Below are 25,009 nucleotides of genomic sequence, written 5' to 3'. Positions count from 1 at the left end.
ACTGCTAAATGTCTGGTTTTCACTGACACCAGATTTTTTTTTCTTAAATTTAAAAAGGCCTCACTTCATTTTACCCTTAGACTGTAAGCGCTTCAAAACAGGCATTGTCCTTTTATGTGTGTGGATGGTGCCTAGCACAATGGGGGCCTGATCCTGATTCTGATTGGGGCCTGTGTATTATTTACTGAAATACAAATCAACTCAAAAGGGAAGCACAGCCTCCTGCTGCTGGGAGGTGGCTCATTTAACAATATTCTGTTAGTTACACCAAATAGCAGTATGCAGCAGCTAAGGACAGAGGTGCAGCACTGTAGGGAAGGGGTGGAGATCAAACCCATTAGGGAGATGGCTGAATTTAATTTTAATTAGAACCCATGGGGCAGAGCTATGAAGTCAGAGCCCTATACCATTTTCAGTGCACAGATGACATATAAATGGGTGGTTGGGATAACTGAAGTCAGACTATAGATGGCCCTTATGTACCCATAACCACTGTTATGCCCTGAAGTGCTCACAACCTGCACACCCATTGGTCAAGGAGAAATAGGGGTGCTACCATAACTCCAGATGAAGCCCTTAGTAAAATTAGCTGTTGCATTCTGTATCACACAGTGGAAAGGAAAAAATATGCAGAGCATCTTTAGGGCCACTGCAATGGCTGTTTTATTCCTCTCCTCCCCCAGGTGTCTTTCCTCATCTCATTGTTGGACTTTACTTGGTCTAGTGCCTCTTGGCCCTTTTCTCTTAGTTAGTTGTTGGACGGAGCAGTGCAGTTGCTTGAAATGTCAAAGGGAACTTAAACTCGTAGAGCCCACCAATTATTCACAGTCATTCTCTGACCTCCGCTCCTCTCTCCTTCTTACCGAGAGTATGTAGAAAGCGTCTTTCCCCTGCAGCCTCTCTGTGGTAGTGTTTCTTACCAGTTTGTGCATCTCCAGGAAGATGGCACTGCATCACAGCACATTTGGAAAATTTTCTTTGAAACCTAGAAGGCTACATATCACTTCCCCCCCCCCAAAAAAACTTAAATTCCACAGAATCTGAACCGATGAAGGGAGCTAGACCGATACATAGGGCGGGTTGCAAGTAGGCTGCAGGCAGTGTTTTGCTTCCATGCTGTAGAGGGATGAAATGGTGAGGTAGGACGAAGAGCCAGAGCAAGGAAAGGCGAGGAGGGCACCGGGGGAGCAAGAGCAGCCTTGGTTTTGTCAAAAGGAGGAGGGGCCAGGCCTGCAGTAACCTTCACCCCTACCCCTCATAATCTAGCTGTGCAAAGTTAATGGAATAATGGAGTGAGGTTTTGGGATATTATGCTAACAGAAAATTACTCCATACCTTTAGAAGACCATGTTGTAATCTACTGAGGAGGAGTGAATTTACATTAAATTACAGCAGCCAGATTCAGGTACTCGTCTTCATTTCTGCCTGTCACTTTAAGCAGTGTCCAGCAGGCATCTGAAGAATATACACACTTTTATTTCGCAGAGTAAACTTTTAAACAGGAAAACAAGTGGTTGTGTTGTTCAGACTGGCAGGGACCAGACTGCAGCAGCCCAGTGCTGCGCTGTTTATAATGAGTCCCTTGAGCCCTTGTTCAGCTCTCTAGCCTGCCTGGAAAGATCATTTTAGCGTTAGTAGAATATGCTCAGGGAGCAAAGTGTGATCTTTCTCCTTAATCAAAATGACCTTGTATTGGTCCCTTCCATGTTGAAGGTGGTCTTGCTGTAGCACTGAGTGGCGTCCATATCCTAGAGTCTGTAGGTTTCTGGAAATCTACCACTGAAACAACTGTTCCTATGTCTGTACAAAGACTGCCCTGAGCCAATGCCAAGAGACCTTCAAAGCCTCATTAATGAAGCTCCTGAGCTGTTGCTCCTGAGGGATAGAATGTGTGAATTCTCTGGTTATCAATCTTCTACACTGTGAAGATTGCGTATGGAGGGCTGATGGCAATTTGTGTAGAACAAGCATTGTCTACAGGCAGACTCTTCCACAATCAGATTCCCACTGTTAAAAAATAAAAAAAAAAGTCTAGATGCAATTAACTGGAAGAAGGCAACTGCCAAAAGTAATCTCACTAAAGGAACTTGCACAAGATGGAGAAGTAGGGTTCTGTAGTGGCAGAAATGGGGCCATTCTTACTTTTGTATGTGGCACCTTGAGATTATTGGTGCATTAGAAAGCAAAGATGTTTTTGCTTTGCCCATTGCCTTCTTTCTTCAGCTCAGGGTAGAAGCAGTGGGTGGCTTCACTTCAGCAAGGTGGCTTGCACTACACTTGTTTTGATGCAGTGTGAAGATGTAGCCACAGTTTCACTGGGCAATCTAGAACTGTATGGATAAGCATAACTAGGGGCCTCAGCTCCAAAAATTCATAGTATTAATCTTGACATCCCTGGTGCTCTTTAAGGCTCATGGCTAACCTCTCCCTGACTTGAGTGAAACTCACACTTTTTAGGATAGCATCAGTGGGTTTTTCCTTTCCCGTCCTTTAGGAGGTATAAGGGATGCTATTGGGCCAACCTGAGGTGGTACATCCCTATAAAATTATGTTCCAACTCCCCTGCCACACAAATCTCTTAGGTTAGAAGCCATGTGACTGGAAGAGTGTATATTTACTCTTCAGGACAGCATCTGGACAGAGTAGTCTGTTCAGAAGCACGGAGGCCCTGTATACAACCAATGGCAAAGTAAGGGAAACAAAAGGCTAGAGGGCTGCTGGCTTCCCTGAGACAAACCATGGTTGGGGTAGCGGTTGCTGGAGGAGTTCTGCCAATCTCTTCCTGAAAGTGTGAGAGTGGTGTGTAGGGTGAATTCACATAGGTGAGCATTTGAACAACACCCAGAAAGACTGTGCTAAGAAAGGTAGCAGGGATTATAATTCACATCTTGATACCAAGAGACAAAGCAGGTAAAGAGACCACGTAGGCAAAAAGGCAACAGCAGCAATGCAACACTCCTAAAACTTTACAATTCTGGACCCTTAAAAAACAAAAAGTTAAAAGATTAAAGAAGTATAGTTGAATATGACAAGATTTCTCCCACAACCACACCGAATTCAATTAAAAACCCCACACCCCTGCCCTCTTCAAAAAAACCAAATGGCTTTCTCCTTTCTTGACTTGACTTCTCCTCAATTTTACACATCTGTTAGTTTTCAACATGTAGATCCTGATTCAGGAAAGCACTTAAGCATGCACTTCAATCCATCCCTGTCCAGGACAACAATTAAGCACATGCTTAAGTACTGTTCTGAATAGGGATGTTTTCCTGAATCAAGGCCATAAGTAGTAGAGGCTTGCTGGGATTATATTTCTGTGGCCCTGATTCAGGGGAACAACCAAATACAATTTATTTAAAAAAAGAAAAATAAGGTAGATTTAGCAGTAATCAGTACAGTGACTGACAGGTTAAAGTTTGAAACAGATTGGTTAACCATGGTAACAAATGGAGAGGAAAATCTAACTAATTAAACAAGTTTAAAAAAAGTGGTTGTAAAATTATTAAACAGCTGCTTAAGCAAACAGCTTCACTAGGTTGGTCATGTCACATTTAACATCCTTTATTCCTAATGCAATTAAGGTATTCTGCTTCTTTAGCTGAAATTGTATTTTGTGAGGGGGTTGGGAGTAAGACACTGTAAAAAAAGCAAACAAAGAAAAAACCTATAGAAATGGGAGAGAAGAATCTAATAAGTTTTAATAAATGTTTACTTTTTTTGCATTGCAATCTTTTATTTTCATCTCACTGAAATACAATTTGCTTTACAATTAATAAACTGGTCACTTGTTCCTATATAAATGGATTAATAAAAATGCAGAGATTACACCACAAGATCCATCATTTAAATATCCCAATAATAAGACTTAAAGTGATGCTGGCTAATGCAAGGGTAGAATGTGTAGATAGAAGATGTCGTGGCTTTAAGTGAAGATACTGATTAAAGGAGATATTTGCAGTGAAGCAGGTGATGCTTTAGTCTGAATCTGAACTGTCTTGATCATTGGCTTGGTACTGGCAGATTGTCTCTTCCAAAGGAGTCATTGTGCCATCTGGTCGAACTCCCATTGGTTTGATAACCTCCTCTCTGTAAAATTTTTAAAAGTCTTTATTAGCATATGCACACAAGCATCAATCCATTTTTTTTATTTTATATATATATATATATATATATATATATATATATATATACACACACACACACACACACACACACACACACACACACACACACACACCCCTTTACACACAATATTTTTATAGAGTGTCTTTAAAAATAAATTTTAAAGAGATCTTCATTTTGAACAAGAAAGAGGGAAACGAACAAATCCAAAATTGGGGGTGGGGAGGACAGATAAAGACTTCATACATGTAGGCCAACCTACTAAGCCAATTAAAAGATACATGAAAAGTCAATGCCTAAACAGATTCAGGACAAGAAGCAGGTTCACTGTTTTAAATACATACACTAGCTTTTCTTCTGTGAATTCTTTAAGAAGAAATGGTTACCAATGTTTCACCTGCCATTCTGGGCAACACAATTAAAATAGATGATTTGATACATATTCATCTCATTCAGTGAAATAAATCATTCAGGAAAACACATTCTGCCTACACCTCTAGTGGTGCTTAAGTACTTGTTGATTCATTTTGAAACAGTCAGCTTTTTTTACTATTGCTTTTGTTTGTAGCAGTTTAATTACAGGATTGACAGCCATTTTAATCTCTTCAATGCTCCAAAGGTCTCAACAACTAATCCAATTATATCTACTCCACAAGCCACAGCCTCATCTTAAAATGATTAATTATTGATTAAGCCAATCAAAAAGTATTAGCAAAGATTTATTTAATCCTCACATTTTATCACCTCATTTATTACAATGGATTATGGCAAAGGCTGTAAAAATCAAAGATAGCATTTTGATTTTTTATTAAAAACCCTTATTTTTAATTTTCAGGATTTCATTTCAATGATGTGGATGCCTGACCCTAATTTACCTCTGATTTGGAAGAGAATCCCTTTAAATTTGTTTGTTGTCCCCAAAGACAACCATAACCTAAAGAGCAGAATTTAGTTATACAGAGTGGGGAAATGCTTTATTTTCTCCAACATTCTGCCTGTTCCTCACTCTCTCTCCCTCTCTCTAGGACAAAAGAGAGGGGCTTTGTACAGATAGCCAACAATCCCTCCTTCCAACGCTGGCGGTTACAGAAGCAGCTAGAAAAGCAACATCCTAGCTTCATGGTATGAACAATAAGCCAGATATTATAAAGATGAGCAATGGTTAAACAAGATACCAGAAACTGTAGTTTTGAAGATTCTAGTCTGTCTCAACAGAGAAAGAGACTATCTGCATAAGCAAGAAACAAACCCTAGTGATTATTAGCATCATATAGAAACTCAACAGATCGTACTTTCACCTCTGTCATTTTAGAAACATTTATGTGCTGCATTATGTGGCTTGAGACACCTTGATCCCAAATGAAACCAGTGTACTTTTGTCAAGCCAGGCAGTGATGGGTGTGACTGCTAGGTATCTGTGCAGGAGGTCTGCAACTCTTGCATGCTGACAAACACAGCACTATATTGCTTCCTTGAAACTCAGTCTCCAGGGGGACCTGGTAGAGGGAGGGAATGTGTAATTATGTAGATTTACTGGCTATTCTCCCCATGGAGGGGAGCTAACTAGCTACAGCTTCTACTTCGCTAGCGAGTCTTCCTCCAGTTCTCACCTTGGTAGTATGGGTTCTAGAACTCTTGACCAAGTGAGAATTTTCTGAGAAAATTCTTCCCGCTACTTAAGCTCTAATGTGGATTCTGGGAAAGGGGAAAATATAAAAATATTTTCAAAATCTGATTTTGTAGGTCCAAACAATGGTAAGGATCCACATATCTAGTACCTAAAGCACCAGGCTTTCTCCTGCCACTACTAGGCCCTCCAACAAGTAAAAAAAACTGGCTGGTGAATTGTTTCAGAATCTTTTAAAAAGCTGAAAATCTTTACTGACTGGAAAGCTGCAGCACAGGAGTCAGAAGCCTTTAGCAGGTAACAAGATCCTTTGAATCCCACAGTTTAGTCTTATGACAGTTCTTCAAGCTCAAATGGCACCAAGTCTCAGTAACTCACATTCAAGTCTCAGCTGAGGACACATTTGCTCTTCTATCTCGAAGGACTAAAGGCCTCCCTCACCCAATGCTCAATATAGTCTACAGTTCTTTGTTGATTAAGTTTTTTAATTCTAGCAGATATAAAGAATCAGGAAATTCCTAGGCGCTCTTCCAAAAAACCCAAACTCTTACATCACAACATCTGAAACTGCTATCAAAAGCCACAGAATCATGTTGCTTACTAGCAATTTGGTTATCAATCACCATGAATCCGGGCACATTAAAAATATGAAAGGGGTCACACTGCCAAAAGAACCAAATAAAAATGGTGGTAAAGGGGGAAAAACACAGCAGTTATAACAGGAGAGACCTGAATACACCAGTTACAGTAGGACTTCAGTGTTTGCTCAAGGAGTCCCGCAGACAAAGGGTAAAATCCCAACTCCCCTGAGGTCAATGGGAGTTTTGCTATTGACTTCAATGGATTCATGATTTCACCCCTTGTCGCTGAAAGAAGGTCTTGTTGCTCCCGGTCTTACACATTTGAAACTGCAGGATGAAAAAAGGGCAACCTGGCCAACTACAGCAGTTTTAAAGGGACCTAGGATGAGAGATGGTTGCTCAAATATCATGTCTACTGTAAATTAAGGGCTTTATATAGCCAAATAAGAATTTGGACTGAATATGTTCAGCAATAGCAGCCTCCAGACAACTCAATGGTGGCAGCAGAGGCAACTGGAGATATTTCAGAGTTCTTGGCAGGTAAGGTGTACGAGCACGTCACCACCAATTCTTCTCTTGGTTCAAGATCTCTTGGACAGACAGCATCATCAGATTCTGACAGGCTTCAAGAACTCTTGGATTACCCTGGAGTTGTCATCAATTTTTAACTCAGATAGGGAGGATAGACTTCTTCTCGACAAAGCCCAGGGAGCTTGTGTCTTGGCAAGCAGTCTACCTCGTTCTCAAGAAGTAAAAGTAGGGTCTGGAGATTCTTCCAAATTTTCAGGCTCCTTAAGATAAGATGGATCTGGGATATCTTTATTTGAACTGCCTTGTCACTATCCATTCGGGTTGGTATAAAATAAGAATTTAAATTCTAATATAGTAGAATGAATCCAAAGGAAATTAATTCATGCATCTATTACATGTGAGGCCCTGGCAGCTTTGATGCAGTTCCTCCATGCCAGTGCCGAAAGGTAAGGGAAACTTGGAGAACAGGAATCTACCTTGATTCACTCAGTAGATTGTAGAAAAACTACAGTATTTTTATTACTATTTTCTTGTAAGACTGCCAGAACCCATCTTCTACAATGCTCGCAGTGACATTTGTTGCCTAAACTAATTTTCTGACTTTTAACTAACCAAACAAAATGCAATTTGGGGGATAAGTAATCTATAAAACCTTACAGAGATCTACATATTTTTCTAGCCCACTGATGCAACTGTTTTTTCTTAAGGATATTCACAAATATTGGGGTGCAAATATAGTTTCACAAAATAGTTTGCCATTTTAATTTGTAAAGTATCAAAAATAAGATTTGTATTTTCTGTGTGATTTACCTTTTAGATCAGATTTTATTTCATTTCTACATAGTGCATAGAAATACACATTCATAGTATCGGAGATAAACTTGCACTCACTAAAAGGAATCATTGTAAAATCTGTCAATCAACAGCACACAAACACTATGTATATTCATATTATTGTCTTTTTAAAGTTTAAATAGACAAAATATTTCACTGAGACCATAACTCAGAAGCTAAGAGACTGACTCACCTCCTTAAGCCTCCCTCCCCACATACACATTGTATATATAATTATGATGATCAAACTCATGTATTTTTCATCTCATGGTATATTCTTCAAGCCACAATATAGACTGGTGGTATAATATACTGCATTGCACTTGTGGGTGTCATTCCAAGAATGTTCATTTCATAGGGCTTAATTGTGAACCCTGTTGAGCACCCACACAAGAGTGCAATGGGGTTTCATAACCCCCTTTGTTCTCCTGCATAGACTTCCCGTATTGCCAGACACTATGGAGGAGGGAAAGAAGCCACTATCAGATTGCTACTCCCCTTCTCATGGAGGTGGCTGTAGCATATTCTCCCCCCAACATTACACGGGCCAATCAGTGCAGTAGAGCTGGCATGGGAGGAATTAAGCTGTGCCAACAAAAGGGCTGGCATAACCTATTACTTCTCGCTGCAGGGGGAAGGGGGGACCAATTTGCAACAGTCTCTCCAAGTCAATCTATGTGCTTCCTCTCAGTTGGGCTGGACTGCCAAATTCCAAACCACCCCAGAGTAACTTGAGTACTTCAAAATGATAAAATGAGAAGAGAGATTAAAAAAGGACTAAAATTAAAGAGAATAAATCGCAAACAAAATATGTAATGTGTGGGGTGCCACAAAGCTAACTTACTGAGACTGAAACAAGTGCATTACTCAAACAGAACTGTTGTTGGGCAGGTTTACAAGAGGGGTAACTCCAGCAATTGTCAAAGTTGACATTACTTGATTTGCATATATCAGTCCTCATGCCAATCCTCAGCACATGTAAACTGTCATAGTTCCATTAACCTCAACGAGTCACCAATGTAGGACTGGTTGCTTAGAGACCTCAATTGAATTATGACAATATATGCCAACTGAGGATATGCACTCTTTGTTTAAAGTAAAAGTAAAAGTTGGCTTGGGGCTCTCCCGACAAATGCACACACTTCAAAGAAAATAATTTCACATCCATGATATGACAGCTATGAAATGCAGTCACTCCACATTACAGGAAAGAGAATACTCCCCCCACCAATGGGGTGACGTGAATACTGCTATATCCATTAAATATGTATTATAAATGCAAACACATGAATGTACATATTTATACACATTTAAACAAGTTTTAACAACATCCTTGTAACCTCTAACAAGATCAAAGACTCTTCTATGCACCACGCATGTTCCTAATACAAACAAAGCATTTTATTCAAGTATACAAGTAGAAAACACACCCTAATTAAGCAGTTGGTAAAACACATTCTTTTCTCCCACTTGCAGATCTCCCAAGTGTCCCTTCAAATTTACCTATACAAGTTTCAGCTTCCTGTTTTCCACTTAGCTTGATAACGATTCAAAAATCATTCCCTTGTTTTCAAGGGTTCTGCTTTCTTGTCTGCTCTGTGTAGGACAGAGCAGTATTGACACATGGAATTAATGACAGTGTCTAATGAAACAACCATCATGCAAACACCAGTCTGTGCCTTTGATAACATGGCATGTTTGGGACCTATTCACCTCCCTATAATTGAGTACTACATAATAGTTCCGATCCTTTCATGTAACATTATTTTGTTCTATGATTAGAAAAGTAGGGGGGGAAAAAAATCTATATACCATTGTCTTCTTCATTCACCCCCTGATTAATGCTGTGTTTTTAATGAGTGTGGCTGCTATTTAGGCAGGTTTTGTTACATACTTGTTTTGTTGACTTCTGTTCAATGTACAACAAAACCCAAGCTGTGATAATTGGGGACCATTTCATCAGCAAAAGGATTCCTGCTATTAATACAAGGTTGGCTTGGAAAAAGCACCCTGACATTTTAAATTAGTCAATTAATATATAATTCTCCCCATCATTTATAATGGAGACCATGTTAGTATATCTATCAGACATTTTAATTAACATAGAATATTTCCAATAGTGTAGGATATAAACAGATGGAAAATTGCACAACAGTTGATTTAATTTGGCTAAATTCAGTCTTTTGCAACTCTGAAAGTTTATGTTAAATCTTTTTGCACAGATTGGGTGAGGTTTTGGAAGCTCAATCATGACTGATTATGGAGTGTAAACGGATTTACAACCAGCCACTCATTGCTGCTTTATACTATTTACTTACAAAATTTATATGAAATAAATGAATTCAGGGCCAACTCCAAATACCCATCACCTTATCCAAAACCTTGCCCATGTAGTATCAAAAAGTTCCCCAGTGCTGTAGAGATTTCAAGGTCTTCCTTTTCTCTTATATGCCTTTCCAATGTTTTTAAATGTATTACAAAAAGAAAGCAACCCTTTCAGGCCAAATTTGTACCAAAGTTTAGTTTTTGTGAATGGAACAAAGCTTTTATAAAACCAAGACCAACAAACATTTAATGTAAAAATCAAAAGATATTTAACGTTTAGGATAGGTTGTTACGATTTATACTGATTTCTTTTTTATACTTCATTCCTGTATATTTAATGGGTGCTATCCTTGTATATATCCTGACTTCCAACGTGTAATGTGTTCACATTCTGTATGCCATTTTTCCTTTTCATGGATTACAAAACTCCATGCAGGTAACACTTCATTTGTAAAAACTGCAATTTAACCATAAAAGCTAAAAAATACTTTAACTCTCAACATGTACAAAGCTATTTTTCAGTTATTTGTGTGCAAAAAAGGTCCGAAACATCACAAAGGTGTATATTCACTCCTCACCTATATGGAGATGAAGCAAAACCAGATTAATTTATTTTTTCCCCAAACTTGGCAATAATAATTAGTTCTCTCACAGAATCAACCTTGATCAGTGTTAGCGTGAAAAGATTCAAACACAACTGCATAATGAAAAGTTATAATTAACTGTAAATAGCAGATATGCCATTGAAACCTTAACTATTTAGTCTAATATCCATTGCATTTTCTTTGTCTACTAGAGAGTTAACTTTAAAGATGCCAATAAATCATTATCACCTCCTTCCAGCTCCATTGTGCTTGTCATCATTTAGTGCTACTAAATGCCACAAAATGCTTTCAAACTTTTCCTTGTTGCATGCAATGATCTCCTACAACAATCATAACTAGGCACTTTTCAATAATATTAATATGATACAAAATACAGTACTCAAGTAATCAAAAAAGGGACAACTTCACAGCTCACTACATTTGTGTCCAAATACAGGATGATTGCTTGTGAAAGTTTGTGCCCTTTTAAAAAATGGTGCCATGTTTTTATTTCCTAGGAGTGCAATCTGTCATCAAATAATGCATTTTAAAAAACAATAAACACATGAAATCAGATCTAGAATAGTCTGTAATCCAACTGGAAACTGGAAACCAGTTTTGCTGCAAGCTTATTAATCCTTTATATTTTTCTTTTCTGTGAGAATGATAGTTCTTTGGTAACATGCCACAAGGCAAATCTAATTGTATTAGCCACACGGGATTTGTTGTAACCCCACACAAACCCATTTTAATCTCTTGCTCAAGTTGTAGGGAGCCCAGTTAGTCTGTTCAAACTGTGGGAAAGAAAAAAAAAGAGAAGAGAAGAGAGGTTCCCTACCCCTCAATCTACCTCTTCAATTTCTTTCCCCTTTAAAAATCCCTCTCCCTAAATAATGAAAAGTAGGTTGGTGCTGGAAGGAGGTGATAATGATTTATTGGCATCTTTAAAGTTACCACCACTAGCAGAGAAGGGAAATGCAAATGATATTAGACTATATTACTTATAACTTTTCAGTATGGCGATGTTTCCATTGCCAACTTCCTGACGTCTCACTTCCTACAGTGACAACAGAATTAGCAAGTCTGTCTAGGACAGTGGTTCTCATACTTTTTGTAAGACTCTGAGTGTGAACCCCTGGCCCCCGAGGGGCTCTCATGGGCTCCCCATTCCCCCCCCTTCACTCCTAACTCGTGCACCCCCCCACCCACACCCACCTGGGGAAACTGACTTGCATGCACAGAGCAGTTGGTATTGCTGCTTGCTTCTCCCTCCCTCTCTCCTCCCCAAAGCTGCTCCTCCACACCACCCCTAGGGGGGATAGGAGAGGGAAGTGAGGAGCAACAGTCAGAGTTCCCTGCATCCAGGTCACTTTCCCCACCTAGGCTGTGTAAGGGAGGGCAGAGAGCAGCAGCTCCTGACACTCACTTCACAGCACAGCCCGGGGGGGGGGGGAGTGACCTGTATACAGGGAGCCCTGATGTTGCTTCTTGCTCCCCCTCCCTCAAAGCCCCCTAGGGGGGTGCAGAGGAACATTGGGGTGGGGAGGGTGAATAGTATTGTGTGTTACTGCTCACCCACCTTCCCCCATATTCCTCTGCCAGGAGGAAGCAGGAAGACACACCCCCGTGCCTGACCAGGGTTGGGGCTCACAGCTTTGCAACTGGTGGTGCTCCGAACTCACAACTTGCGACTGCCACCTAACTACATTGCAATCCCTAAGCCAGTTTGAGAACCACTGACCTAGGAGGAAGTACACTTGCCATCAGTGATCTGTTTCAAGGCTATGAGCTTCAAAACCAAGAACCCTCAAAGTTTCCTAGACACTAAGTTTCTGGTCCTAGAAGTATAATTCCAGCATGGAAGAAAACTAGACTTTATAGAACTTTGATTAATTTTCAAGAATTGTAGCAAAGTGGCTTTCAATTTAATTTGTTATTTACAGACAACCACAAAACATTAATCAACTGGCAGCATTAAACTTTATGAAAAGTCTCTGCACTGAAGGGCTCAGACTGCAGGTCCAAAAACAAAACAAAACCGAAAACGAACAGAATCCAACCACTGTCAAAATTAGTTTCTCTCCTCTTGCATGTAAGACTGGCAGCTTCCTGTTTCTATTTAACATCTATACAAACTGACCAACTGCAGTTATTTACATTTGATTAAAAACATGCCAGTCTCCTGTAAACAAGCCTCGTGTCCTTTATTTTCTCTTCCTGTTGGTGTCTTTTTACATCAATTTCTTTTTCAATAAATAAGAGTGGCAAGAACACCCTTAAGTGATTTTTTTTTTTTTAAATATTAAGTGGGCACTGTACAAACACAACAAGACAGTTCCTGCCCTGAAGAACTTACAGTCTGAGTAACAGACAGGAGACATCAGGTGGATACAACAGACAGAGGATACTGGTTAACAGTAAAGCAGTGGACACAGTGCCACGCTACCTAACCATTGTCAAGCTTTTTGCAGGCAACATGGCAGGTTCCTCCAACCCTCTGAATAGAGAAGTTCTTCCTTTACAGTAATGTCACTTGAATTTTATCTAACATATTTCTGAACAGCTATAACGATGGCAATTCAACTGTCTTTAGCCTTAAATAATTTCTCATCTCCAATCTAAACTTTCCATTTTTACTTTCAGACCATATGCAGTGTTAGTGATGCCTCTTAAAGTGGCCTCTTTTTACTACCCCTTTTTATCTTAATACTCTACCCTATTCTCTAATTTCCCTCACTGTTCCACATTTAGTTCTAATAAAATTAGCTATTTTCTTATTGTCATCATCTCCAGTAAGTATTTTACTATTTTCTGGATGATAGACAAAAAACAATTATTCAATTAAATTACTGGTATTTCCAGACCAGATGTACCTCAATTTTTCCCTTCCTTCCCATCTAATTTAATTAAGTCTCTATTGGTTAATACCAAATCCAATGTTGCCATCATCTCTCATTGCATTCTTGACCTTTTGAAAAAATTCTTAAATAAATAAAAAGATTTGTGAAGACGTATTCAGCAAACCATACATCTCCCACAAGACAGCTTTATAGTTTAAATTTCCCAGAAATATAAGATTCTGTGCCTTTATGAACTTTGGCTCCAATCCTGCAAATGGGAATGATTTTATGCATGAAAGCAATCCCAGTGAATTCAGGTCTTATGTGCACAAGTGTTTCTAGGATCGGGACTTTGATTAGTTTGAGAATAGTTCAACTAAATATTTTAGGTGAATCAAACTCCTACGGACCAGGCATTGACAAGAATTGTAATGAGTGTTCTAGCAGGTGTGAACAACTGGTCCTTGAGAACTCCATACTTGTTTGTTTATAGTTGATTATGTTACTAAGATAAAGAGTTGCTCTATATTCATGTGTACAGGAAGTGGGGGAAGAAACTGTTCCTGGGACATTCAAATATTAAGACAAGGGGGCAGATAGCTATAACCACTAATGCAGATCTGTTTCCTCTTGGAAAAGAGAGCCATATGTTAAATCAACTCAATTCTATGGCATTAATTTACATTTTAAATTAATTAATTAACAATTTAATTTTCTTCTATGCTATTATCCTTATACAGATTGAAAGATTAAATACATACAATTTGAAGTTCACATTTACCCACATTTGGACTACAATAAATCACAGCTGTAAACTCTCACACATAGCAGTGAAAATCTAAGTCACTTTTTCCATTTCTTTTTCAGTTTGTAAGCCTGTTAATATAAATTCATTTTCCACAGGCAACCTGACAGACTACAGATGGTAACAACTTTTATTCACTACTTGTGTGACCTGGGCTAGATTTTATCCAGCCACTTAGAAATAACAAAATGTTGTCATTACCAGTCTGCCACGCCATCTAGAGCCTTAGGGTGTCCTCCATTGCTATTTCTCATCTTCATCCTTAGACTGTTGTATTTTACTCCCCAAACACTGTATACTCCCCATCTTTCCTCCACCCCATCCATTCCACAATTCTTCGTCCACAGACTCCCCAACCCTCCCACTACTGCTTTCTCCACATGATCTTTGATTCCTTCTGTTCGCCATAACAGCTTCCTCCTAATCTGTTTTGAACACTTCCCCAAGTCATTCTGTACTGCACTCTTGCTCTCCCTTACTGGGTGGGGAAGTGAGAGCAGCACACCCACACTGCTCTCAGGAAAGAGACATTGTCTACAGTCATCACTGCTACTTAAAAATAACAGTGAGACTGGAAGACTGCGCTTAAGACCGCAAAACAGCATAAGCTTATCAAAAAACAGGGTAGGCGTAGGTTTTAGAGTCTTGGCTTTTCTGGGTGTTTTACAATGTTCAGTGTTTTAAACCAGAATTCTGAAGCAACTTAATGTGTATTCACCTCTCCATCCCAGATCCTTTGCTTTATTGCAAGGGACCTACCCTTCCCAAAAGGTCCTATCCACATTAGAGTTTAAACAGAATTAGATGGAACCGTGTTAAATACATTTCTTATCTGTCAAAAAAGCGCAAACACCATTTTCCTGTTGAGTGAAAGTGGTCCCAACAGAGCAAAACACATGTAGATAATTAAAAAGCAAGCAAATGGTCCCTTTGACATTAATACACCACTCTGACATAATGAAGAATTGGGGCTTAAGTCTCTCTCTTACGAGGAGCTGATTAAAAAATCCACTTCTCTAGTTTGATTATAGTATTTTGGATAGAGTTACATTACCTGGAAAGTTTATCAAACATGTTGACAAGCTTCATGGCTTCATATTCTTTTTGTTCTTCTGTCATTTCATCCATAGGGTTGGGCATTGGCTCCTCTACATGACCAGTGATAAGGTTAATGCTGTGGGGGGAGGGAGGGGAAAAAGGTGGTTGTAATCATTTACATATTTAAATACATACAAACAAATATATCTTTTTGGATTTTGACAGATCACGGTTTTAAGTTAATGCTCCCTGGTAGCATCTTGAAGTTGCTTAACTCCTTCAGACAGAACTGCAAGTAGAATTCTGGAGGTTTTTCCCCCCCAAAGATGGCCTTCCACCTTACTGTTTTATACTTATTTTGCTGGCTTTTAAATTTTTATTATATTAGCTCCATGCTAAGTGCTCAAATACCCAAGTTCCATCATTACTCACTATGTCTATGGGTCAAGACTCAAAACAGGAATTCTATTCAAGGTGAGAATTTTGAGTCAATTTTCTGGAACTATTACTTCTGACACATATGGTCCAGTTCTGATGGTGCATTTTATCCTCAAAGTATGTGGTGGAGGTACCTTTTATGGCCGTACTGCTCTCATTATTTACTTCTCACATTCATTTTTACTGAACCAAGCTTTACTCTAAGATCATAGGCTGAATTTACAATTCTGTCTATTAAGAACCCTCTTCCCCCATTCATTTTTTACTAGTAAATTGAGTGTCAATTTGATATGGAAATCAAACAGAAAACTGCTTTGCGCTATCCTTAAAAAAAGTGTATGGCTTTTCAGAGCAGAATCACACTTCAAAAATTTAAATAATGAAAAATAATATTCAGTAGATGTAGTAGATGAAGTCACACTTAAGTTATTTTCACATGAACAAATGGAGAATCCCAGATTCATTTAAGTGCCTACAAATATCTTTTAAATTCAAGATGTCCATATTTTATTATCTGGAAATGACAGGATTGTTTTCAGGTCAGGTTCTTGAAAAAGAGACCAAGAGGAAGTGGCTAAAAAGATCTCCCCAGATTTTGGGGAGATGGAAGCCTTGCATCTCTTTTCTTCTCTTAGTGGAATGTGTTGCTATAGGAAAAAAATGTTTTGTTGCTGTAATCTACTGAACTCAAGGAGATTTTACAATAGGAAATTCAGAAAAGGCCAGAATCTGCACATTTTTAACATGTCTTTGAGAGAGTCTGAAAATCAAATCAAATAACCCTACATATATTTATATTTTTCTTCCATTAAGGAGATTTAGAGTCTTCAAGCAAGGCAGAGCAAAGCCAGATAACAAGTAAACACTACTCAAGCACTACAATGGGCATCTGAAATAATTCTAAGCCTACTAAAATGGTATAGCATCATATATCTAAAACTGATTGACATTGAAACATCCCAGCCTACAGCTGGCTAGTTCTCTTATCACTTATCAATTTAGTTGCAATTGATGAAATTATGGAAGCAACATTCAAGGATAAACAACGAAGACAATAAAGTTACATTTGAACCCTAGAAACACTAGGTCACAACAGCAAACACTGAAAACATTCATAAAGTCTGTGGAAGATAACCGTTCACATGAACACATTGTGACAAAGCTCTTTCTCTGTCCCTGTGGGTCCAGTGCTTCCTTCTAGCGGCAGGTCAGGGAACAGCTTCATCCCTCAATACTCTCCTTCCCTCTAGTGGTGGGTGAGGGTAATTCAGCCTCTCTAAGATGGCCGCTCCCTGCTGACTCCCAGTCCTGTATCTGGTTCTTGTAGGCCCTTGCCTCTTTGCTGGGGCTCTCACCCCTCTGGTGAACAGCCAGTGGGTGTAGGGCATGCTGGTCCCACCCTCAAGTCTGGGCTCCAACCCAGGGACCCTATAAGTGGCAGCCTTGTGCTGCAAGCTTCAGGAATCCTGCTAGCTTCCCTGGGTTACCGCCCTGTGCCCCTTGGGTTATTGTCCACACCCTGCTTGAGCAGGGGCCCTTCCTGGCCTCCTTGTCTGGGGAGGCTCTTGGCCTCTGACAGCCCCACTGGGCATGGCAGTGCCAAACCAAGTGTCCAGTTCAATGTTCCCCTTCTGGCAGGTCTTTTCCCTCGGCTCCAGGCCTGGGAAAGGTCCTTCACCCTCTCCGGGCAGGGTTCTCTCCTGCCAGCGTTCTGCTCCTTCTCTGAAACTCTAAGGAAGTCAGGCAGCATCCAGCCCTGCTCAAACTCTCTGGTAGCTCCTCTCCCTCCCACAACTCCAGCCACACCCTTCTCTGGCTGGAGCGGAGGCTTTTAAACACATCCTACACAGGCCCTTGATTGGCTCCAGGTGTACTAATTAACCCAGAGTAACCCCTGCTCAGCTACCAATGGAAAAGGGATCTGCTTATCCTGCAGCTGATATATATCTGCCTTCTAGCACTCTCTGGTATTCCCCACACCTGTTCCTTTACGAACACCCCATCCGTGGCCTCACAAAGTCACAAGACCTCCTCATCAACCTCCTCCTTGCCTTTGCCAAGATGGCCATCTACAACACCAGGGAGAGGATGTTGGCTGAGGTGCTCTGCAACCGTGAGGCCTATTTCTGTTCCTCTGGGCCGTGGCCGCTGATTCCCTAGCCACCTTTGAGGAGTAGTAGGCGCTGTCTGGGGTTCTCTGCTCGGTGTCCTCGCAGGTTCCCTCCACTTAGCCCTTTGACCTTCATGCCTGTTCCTGTTTTTTCATTAGTTGTCCCCTATAATCAGTTGATTCCTGAGCCCAGTAGTTCCTCCCCTTAGGCTGGGGGTAGGAGCCTTTAGCAGCGGGCGGACTCATGCCTGCCCACTTCCCGGAACCAAATAGTAGCACACTCTGGTATTCCCCACACCTGTTCCTTTACACGCACTCCATCCGTGGCCCCACAAAGTCGCAGGACTTTCTCGTCAACCTCCTCCTAGCTCTAGCCAAAGTGGCCATCTACAACACCAGGGAGAGGAGGTTGGCTGAAAGGGTGCCCTCCGACTGTGGGGCCTATTTCCGTTCCTCTATCTGCTCATGCATCTGGTCAGAGTTCCTCTGGGCCGCGTCCACTGACTCCTTACCCACTTTTGAGGAGCGGTGGGTGCTATCTGTGGTTCTCTGCTCAGTGTCCCCTTCAGGTTCCCTCCATTTGATCCTTTGACCCCACACCCATTCCTATTTTTTCATTCATTGTCCCCAGCAATAAGTTGAGTCCCAAGCCCAGTGACTCCTCCCCTTAGGCGGAGGGAGGGTCTTTAGCACGCCCACTTCCTGGAACCCAAATAGGAGCACTCTCCGGTAGCCCTCTGGCCTGACCCTGTCACAACACAACTCCAAAGTTGTAAGCTATGACTGACACCTTTGACAAAGGGCAGAGAGGAGGAAATTAAATCCAAATAGAATGGGCTGGGTGGTGTTAACAGGAAGAAAAAAACAAATAGTACTGTACTTCGGCTTTGCAGATTTATATTCTTCAGTGTCTGTGTCTTCATCATCTGAGTACCAAAGATCTCCCCTTCCTCCTGCTAACAGGCCCCTTGCTGCCAGCAGACCTGCTGCATTACCATAGCCTGTATACTTTAACAAGTTGTCAACTACAAAGAGAGAGATCAATTTATTCAGCTAGAATTAAGTTAATTTAATTACAATACAAAGTACAACATTAGGATCTTTAAAATGGGTTTTTAAATATAACTTTTTTATAAGGTGACCAGTTTGTTCTATGAAGTAGATGAAAAAGCAGAAATGAGGTTCTACATTTTAATTCAGTCCTGTAGTCATTTTTATTAAGCCATTAAGATGGCAAATTTAAGTCTGCCTGTTTTATATCATTTTGTCAGACAACATTTGCAGGAGTCTGAAAAACTGTGAAAAGTATGTACTCTAACTCTTATCAGGAAGGTGGAGGGTCCAGGGATCTGACCCAGGAACGCCCAACATTTTAATCCTGGTTCTAACCCCTGCTTCCTTTTGTGGCTTATGCAATAACTACTATTTTATCTCAGTTTCCTCATCTGTAGAACGAAGAGGATAATAGCCTACCTAACAGAGGGGTCCTCAGGGTTAAACCAATTTTGTGAAGTGCTTTCAAGAAAAAAAAAGGGGGGGGGAGGGAGTTGGGCTATATTTGGTTTGATAAAGAACGTAGGTTGGGATTTTCAAAAGCACTTGAGTGCTACGTTTCCAACTCCCACTGAAAGTCAACAGGATTGGGTTATCTAAATTCTTTAGGCGCCTCTAGAAATCTTAACTTGGAGAACTGCAAAACACAGTCTACTCATCCTTCTAGAAAGGGAGTAGGCTGTATAGCTATGCAGTGACCCCTTTGGCTAATATGCAATAGCACAGAAACTGATGTGCTCCCAATGGAGTCCATTTAGCCTTCCTTATTAAGAAGAAGGTTACTGAAAGATAGAGTCTGAAGGGAGAATGAGTATTTAAAAAACAAACAAAACAAAGATATGCCATAGTATATTCTCTGAAGAAAAAGTACAACGCTTCTACAAGGACAAAGGCCTAGACTTTGCAGGATTGTGCAAAAATCATACACAACCCCTCGAACAGCAATTCCATGAATCACCTTCTTTGAACACAGAATTACAAAAGGTGGTTGTCCTGATACCCTAACCCAAGTAATGGGCATAAGCATGCTCATGCTCAAATTCAGTTTTGAACAATAAATTAAGCTAGGAAAGCAGTTGCTGGCATGCTTTAGCAACAGCAATTCCAAGATGGTGGCTGTATCCTGAAATAAATACATTTGAATTTATACTCATCAAGAGTAAAATGGACACCAGTACAGGAGCCCTCTCCTCCGCCACTTAAGCCCTTTACACAGGGTTTAAGCCACATGGAGGGACTTGCATAATCCCTCTGCAGCAGGGTGAATTCAACTCCAATTCGATAGTGATCAAAAGTAATTTCCATATTAATATTTTGGGGCCTAGTGGCAAGAAAACAGAATTGGTTGGCTCAGTTCAGTTTCTGGTGCACTGTTTTGCAAAATGCTCTGAGCATGGAACTCCCACTGAAATGAAATGAGCTCCTTTACTTGAGGTCAGTGAGAGTTCTGGACACTAAACAGCTACAGCAAAGAGCCTATAGACAGAACTACTACAGCTGATGCCACTGGCATTCTTAGATGAGGGGTGAAAGACTGAAAAAGGCACAAACTAAATAACTCTTATCCCCAGGTTGAAGCAAATTAGCAGAGCAACGTAGTGAAGTTTGTCCTGCCATTTTATCAATTCCATGCTAAAAAGAAAATTCTAGCCAACTATCTTGTAATTTTGGGTAAATTTAAGAAAAGCTCTTAAAGTAATTTTTACTGTAGGTAGCTGTACTGTAGATTGGGCTGAGGAAATACTATGATACTTAAACATTATTACTGGATTGGTACTAGATTTTTCATTCATTAGATACCAAATTTTTAAAACACTTGTTTTATGGTTTGAAGAGTTCATAACAAAGCATATAACCAAAAAGGAAAACCACCATTAAATAGGTCAGGAAAGAGTCTGGATAACCAAGGTATTTAGTTTGAACTGATCATAATTTATTTCTAGTAAATTATATTACATCTTCAGAATGTAAGACCTTTGAGGCATGGCCTGTTGTCTTCAGTTTGTCTCAAAAGCACCCAGCACATTTTTGGTACTAAATAAATAAGGCTAGAATCTTATTTGTGAACTAAGGCTACAGTTCTTCTTAATTGAAGCCATAGATCTCTGGAAGGCAATTAAAATTTGATTTTCTGACTTTAAGGAAGATATTTGAAGGACACGCTTCAAACACCACAATTAACTAGGCAATTAAAAGTTATTAATTCCATTTGAAGAGTGGAAATAAAATCTATTTAATGTTAAACAGCAGTATGCTAGGTGTATGTGCCATTTAGAAGCAGATAGATCAGTCAATTGCAAGATCTGTGTTGATGCTAACTGACTTGCAGGAGGGAAGCTGGGGGAAATATGTAAAGTAAGAGAAGAGAATTTTATTAATTGGCTACTGTTGTTTACTTAGAGTGGCCAGACCCTTAAAATGAAGCTCAATTCTGTCAGGATACCCTAATTATGATCTTAGTACTATGTAATGTACCATTGCATAGCAACGATATAAATGTGGTAGACAGAAAATGGAAACCATCATCTTTCATCAAATATTAGATAAACAACATTAAGTATGATTTTAGCTGTATCACAAACAGCTCTTTTAAACTAATGGGCATATCTGGAATTGGGAATGTTACAGAAATAAGAATATCTTCCTAAAGCCTTGCTGTAATGAAATAAAAGGAAAGAAACAAAGTGTATTTATACCTCTCTCTTTACAAAGGACAAAAAGGAATTCTGCTGCAATTTGCTTTACTCCAAGATCAACATGTGTCATAAGGCGCACAAGTTTGTTTCTCACTGTTGTGCCAACTTCAGGACGATTTGAGACATCTCTTAACGGAGGCAATACCTAGTGTCATGAAAAGTAAAAGTAAAAACAGCATACATTCCTGGCAGAAGTTCATACAGAAAATGGAATGGAAAAACATTTCAAGCTTTGATTTCTTGGAAAATCATGTATGGAACAAGCTTAAATCCCACCCAAGCAAAGGAGGGGTGATTTTGTAAGTAGGATATCTGTAATATAAAGCCTATCTTTCAAAGGTGACTAGAGCTCAACCAGCTGCATGGGCTTCCTGGGACCTCTGCAGAGAACTGATTCCTGCCTTACAACATATTTATTTCTCCTCTTTTGCCACCTTTTATCCCAAATGATGTCAGGACTCTAGCCCATGTCTCTAGTAGTCTTCTTGTCAAAAAGTGTTTTCTTTTTTAGCATACAAATAACCACCTATCCAGAATATCTTCACATATGGTAACCCTGTTGGTATAGATCACTTTAATAGTTTCACTTTTGTTCAAATTGATGGCATGTGAATGGAATGTGAACAAGCTGTTACATTTAGTGTGATCAGTAGTTTACACAGAAGCTTTGATTGTGGAAGAGCCAGTCAATCAAATAAAAACAGAAGTTAATTTAACTAGTTTTGCTATCACGTGGCTCAATAAATCAATTTCTGTACGCATGAAAAATATGCCTCCCTATAGGGCAGCTTCCTTTTAAAGAAGCATTTAAGCCTTTGGGTATGTCTACACAGCCTGCAGAAATGAGCCTCTTCGCCTGGGTCAACAGACTCACGTTAGTGCTCTAAAAGTAGCAGTATAGATAGCACTTAGAAGCTGCGGCTCAAGCTGGAGCTCGGGCTCTGAAGCCTAGCTTGGGCTGGAAGGCTTACTTCTGCATACCCTAAGAAATTTTACAGAATATCCCACTTATATTTCCACACATGTACTGTCGGTTGTACTCTTTATGGTACAGGCATGAAGAGAGGATCTTTATTCTTAAGAGGTCATTTGGCCTTGCTTCTTATACCTCATTTAAAAATCAGAGGGTGGAATTTTCACATGAACATGTAATTCAATGGGATTTTGTACTTCTAAATCACTTGGATGGTACCCCAGACCCTCCTGTAATACAACCTGAACAGGAAGAGTGGGATTTCACCTAAAAAGGGTGCCCAACACTTCACATTAAAACTATTTTCAGTTGCTTATAATTTTGCCAAACTTTAATAATTTGGTTTGATATTTTCTATGGTAGGTGACTGCTGCAGGCTAATTTTTTTTTGGAAAATCTCAGCCAAAATGGCTTAGCTTTATTTCTGAGAATGAGACTAGGGAAAAATATATTGTTTTCCCCCTCAAAAAATGTAGATGACCTTTCCTGTGAACAAATCTAGTGTCCCCATGCTTTGGGGTATGGACTTGAAAATTGGCAGTTGTGTGCGCCTTTTGCCATTCTTGTGAAAATCTGCCCAAACTCAGACATACAGAAGAACACCAGAATTACAAACTAACCGGTCATTTGGAACTGAAAGTACGCAGTCAGGCAGCAGCAGAGACCAAAGCAGCACTTTTCTTCTGTATAGTAAAGTTGCAAAACTGTATTAAGTCAATATTCAGTTCCAAATTTTGTTCAGAGTTACAAACATTTCAGAGTCACAAACAACCTGCATTCCAAACGTGTTCATAACTCTGAGGTTCTACTTTATTATAAATTTTTAAAATATTGAGTTTGCGTGTGTTCAGTGCAGACTTCATTTTAGTAGCTAAAAACTCAGAAGATTCCATCTTCACTCAGCCTGTTCCAGCTTCTCACATCTTGTACTGCTAAGCAGATGTGCATGTGGCATTCCTACAGCATGCACAGTGACTGAGCATGCTCCATTCTTTTCCAATCAATACTAGGAACCATGTTGCACATATGCCATCCCATCACAGCTCCTAATCACATGAGCCACCCCTACAGAGTAACAGCATGCTCCCTCCAGCCCAGCGCTACCAAGGTGAATCTGGTCTCTCTCTAACAGCTACTCAGGGTCAGGCACTGGAAGGAAGAGCAAGAAGCCTTTCTCACCTTTGCTCTCAAAAAGCCCCCTGCTGGCATCCAAGCAAGGAAACTGGCTGACTTGAATGAAGAATCAGATGGGGAGGGAGGGAAAGGAGTAGACTGGGACAAGGAGTCTGGTGAGACTGGGAGCTGGAGTTTGGAAGACTCGGATGGAAGGGAGTGGTAGGATGGGGAGTGGTGTGGGGGGGAAGGGGGAAGGGGAAGCTGGCAGTGGTTGTACAACGAGACTGGGAGCCAGTCTGGGGGGGCTGTGGGGACTGGGATTGGCTGGACAAGTAAACGGGGACTAGGAACCAATGTGGAGAGAATGGGGACCGAGAGACAGATCTGACAGATCAGGACTGCAAGGGAAGAATTGGGACTGGCTGAGCAAAGATTGGGAAAAGGGGCCAGGGAAAGGGGACAGTGAGATTGGATGAGGAGACTGGGGCAGAAGTGAAAAGCCTGAGGAATGGAGACCAGGACTGGGAAGACCAGGAAAATGGGACTAGGAGTAGAAACCAGAGATTGGGAAGACAGCACTGAGACAGCAAAAGGTTAGAAGGGATGGGACTGAGGGGGGTCAAGGTGGGGTGGGAGAAGGAAATGGGCAGATGAGCTTGTGCCTACTAGAGCAAGCAAGCGAAGAAAAATACTCTTCTAGAGCTTGGAATGGAACCCAAGACTCTTGAGCCTCACCATCCCTCTGCTATCAACAAATATCTGTGAAATTCACAGGCAAAGAGTGTCTCTAATCCCCGCCAGTGCTGGTCCACGTGAAGGATGACAACTGACTAGTCCTATCATTACTCTGTTAGCTCAAGTAGCAGAGGTGGGCACAATGGATCTAAACATTCCAACCCTGCTGATGAGCCACATGCACGTCAATATGATCCCACATGACAATTTTTTTTTCAGTGTGCTTTTTTAAAAAGTTAGGCAATTAAACACAAAAAACTGCATTAAAAGAACATTACGAAGGATGCAAAGTCAAGTTCTCAAAAGTTAGGAAATGCCATAATTAAGGTTGCCTGGGCACCCTTAATTGGCCCCTTTGGTGCATACACATTATGATCATGTAATTATAAACAGAGATTTATAACTAATTAAATTGGCGGGGGGGCATTTGGAAAATTTTTCCATTGCACTTTAGCAGATTGTTACAACTGCAGAAGTTACCAAAACCAAAAAGTCTTGAATTTATAAACATAGGATGAAATTCACCCCTTTGCAGAGGGCCAGCATGCTCCACTTAAGCCTATTTTAAGGACTTATGTGGTGCACAGGTCTTGGGCTAGCC

At 40.3% G+C, this 25,009-nt stretch overlaps 1 protein-coding gene across 3 annotated transcripts in view; it reads right to left on the bottom strand.

Moving 5' to 3' along the window:
* Positions 1-2,806: 2,806 nt before the first annotated feature.
* Positions 2,807-25,009, bottom strand: part of RIC8B (RIC8 guanine nucleotide exchange factor B) — a 61,888-nt gene continuing 39,685 nt past the window's right edge. For 2 of the 3 annotated variants that reach the window (XM_067559369.1, XM_067559371.1), the window contains 4 exons: positions 21,585-21,729; positions 18,716-18,860; positions 15,304-15,423; positions 2,807-4,086 (listed from right to left, as the gene is read on the bottom strand). In XM_067559369.1, coding sequence (XP_067415470.1) covers positions 3,975-4,086; positions 15,304-15,423; positions 18,716-18,860; positions 21,585-21,729 — 522 coding nt within the window. In that variant the 3' untranslated portion in view covers positions 2,807-3,974. The remainder of the gene's footprint in view (positions 4,087-15,303; positions 15,424-18,715; positions 18,861-21,584; positions 21,730-25,009) is intronic. The other variant, XM_067559370.1, reaches the window with a different exon arrangement.

Source organism: Emydura macquarii, unplaced genomic scaffold (assembly GCF_026122565.2).
Source record: "Emydura macquarii macquarii isolate MOO-44397 ecotype Brisbane River unplaced genomic scaffold, CSIRO-AGI_Emac_v2 contig_2205, whole genome shotgun sequence".
Classification (NCBI taxonomy): domain Eukaryota; kingdom Metazoa; phylum Chordata; order Testudines; family Chelidae; genus Emydura; species Emydura macquarii.
This window is presented reverse-complemented; position numbering and strand designations above follow the sequence as displayed.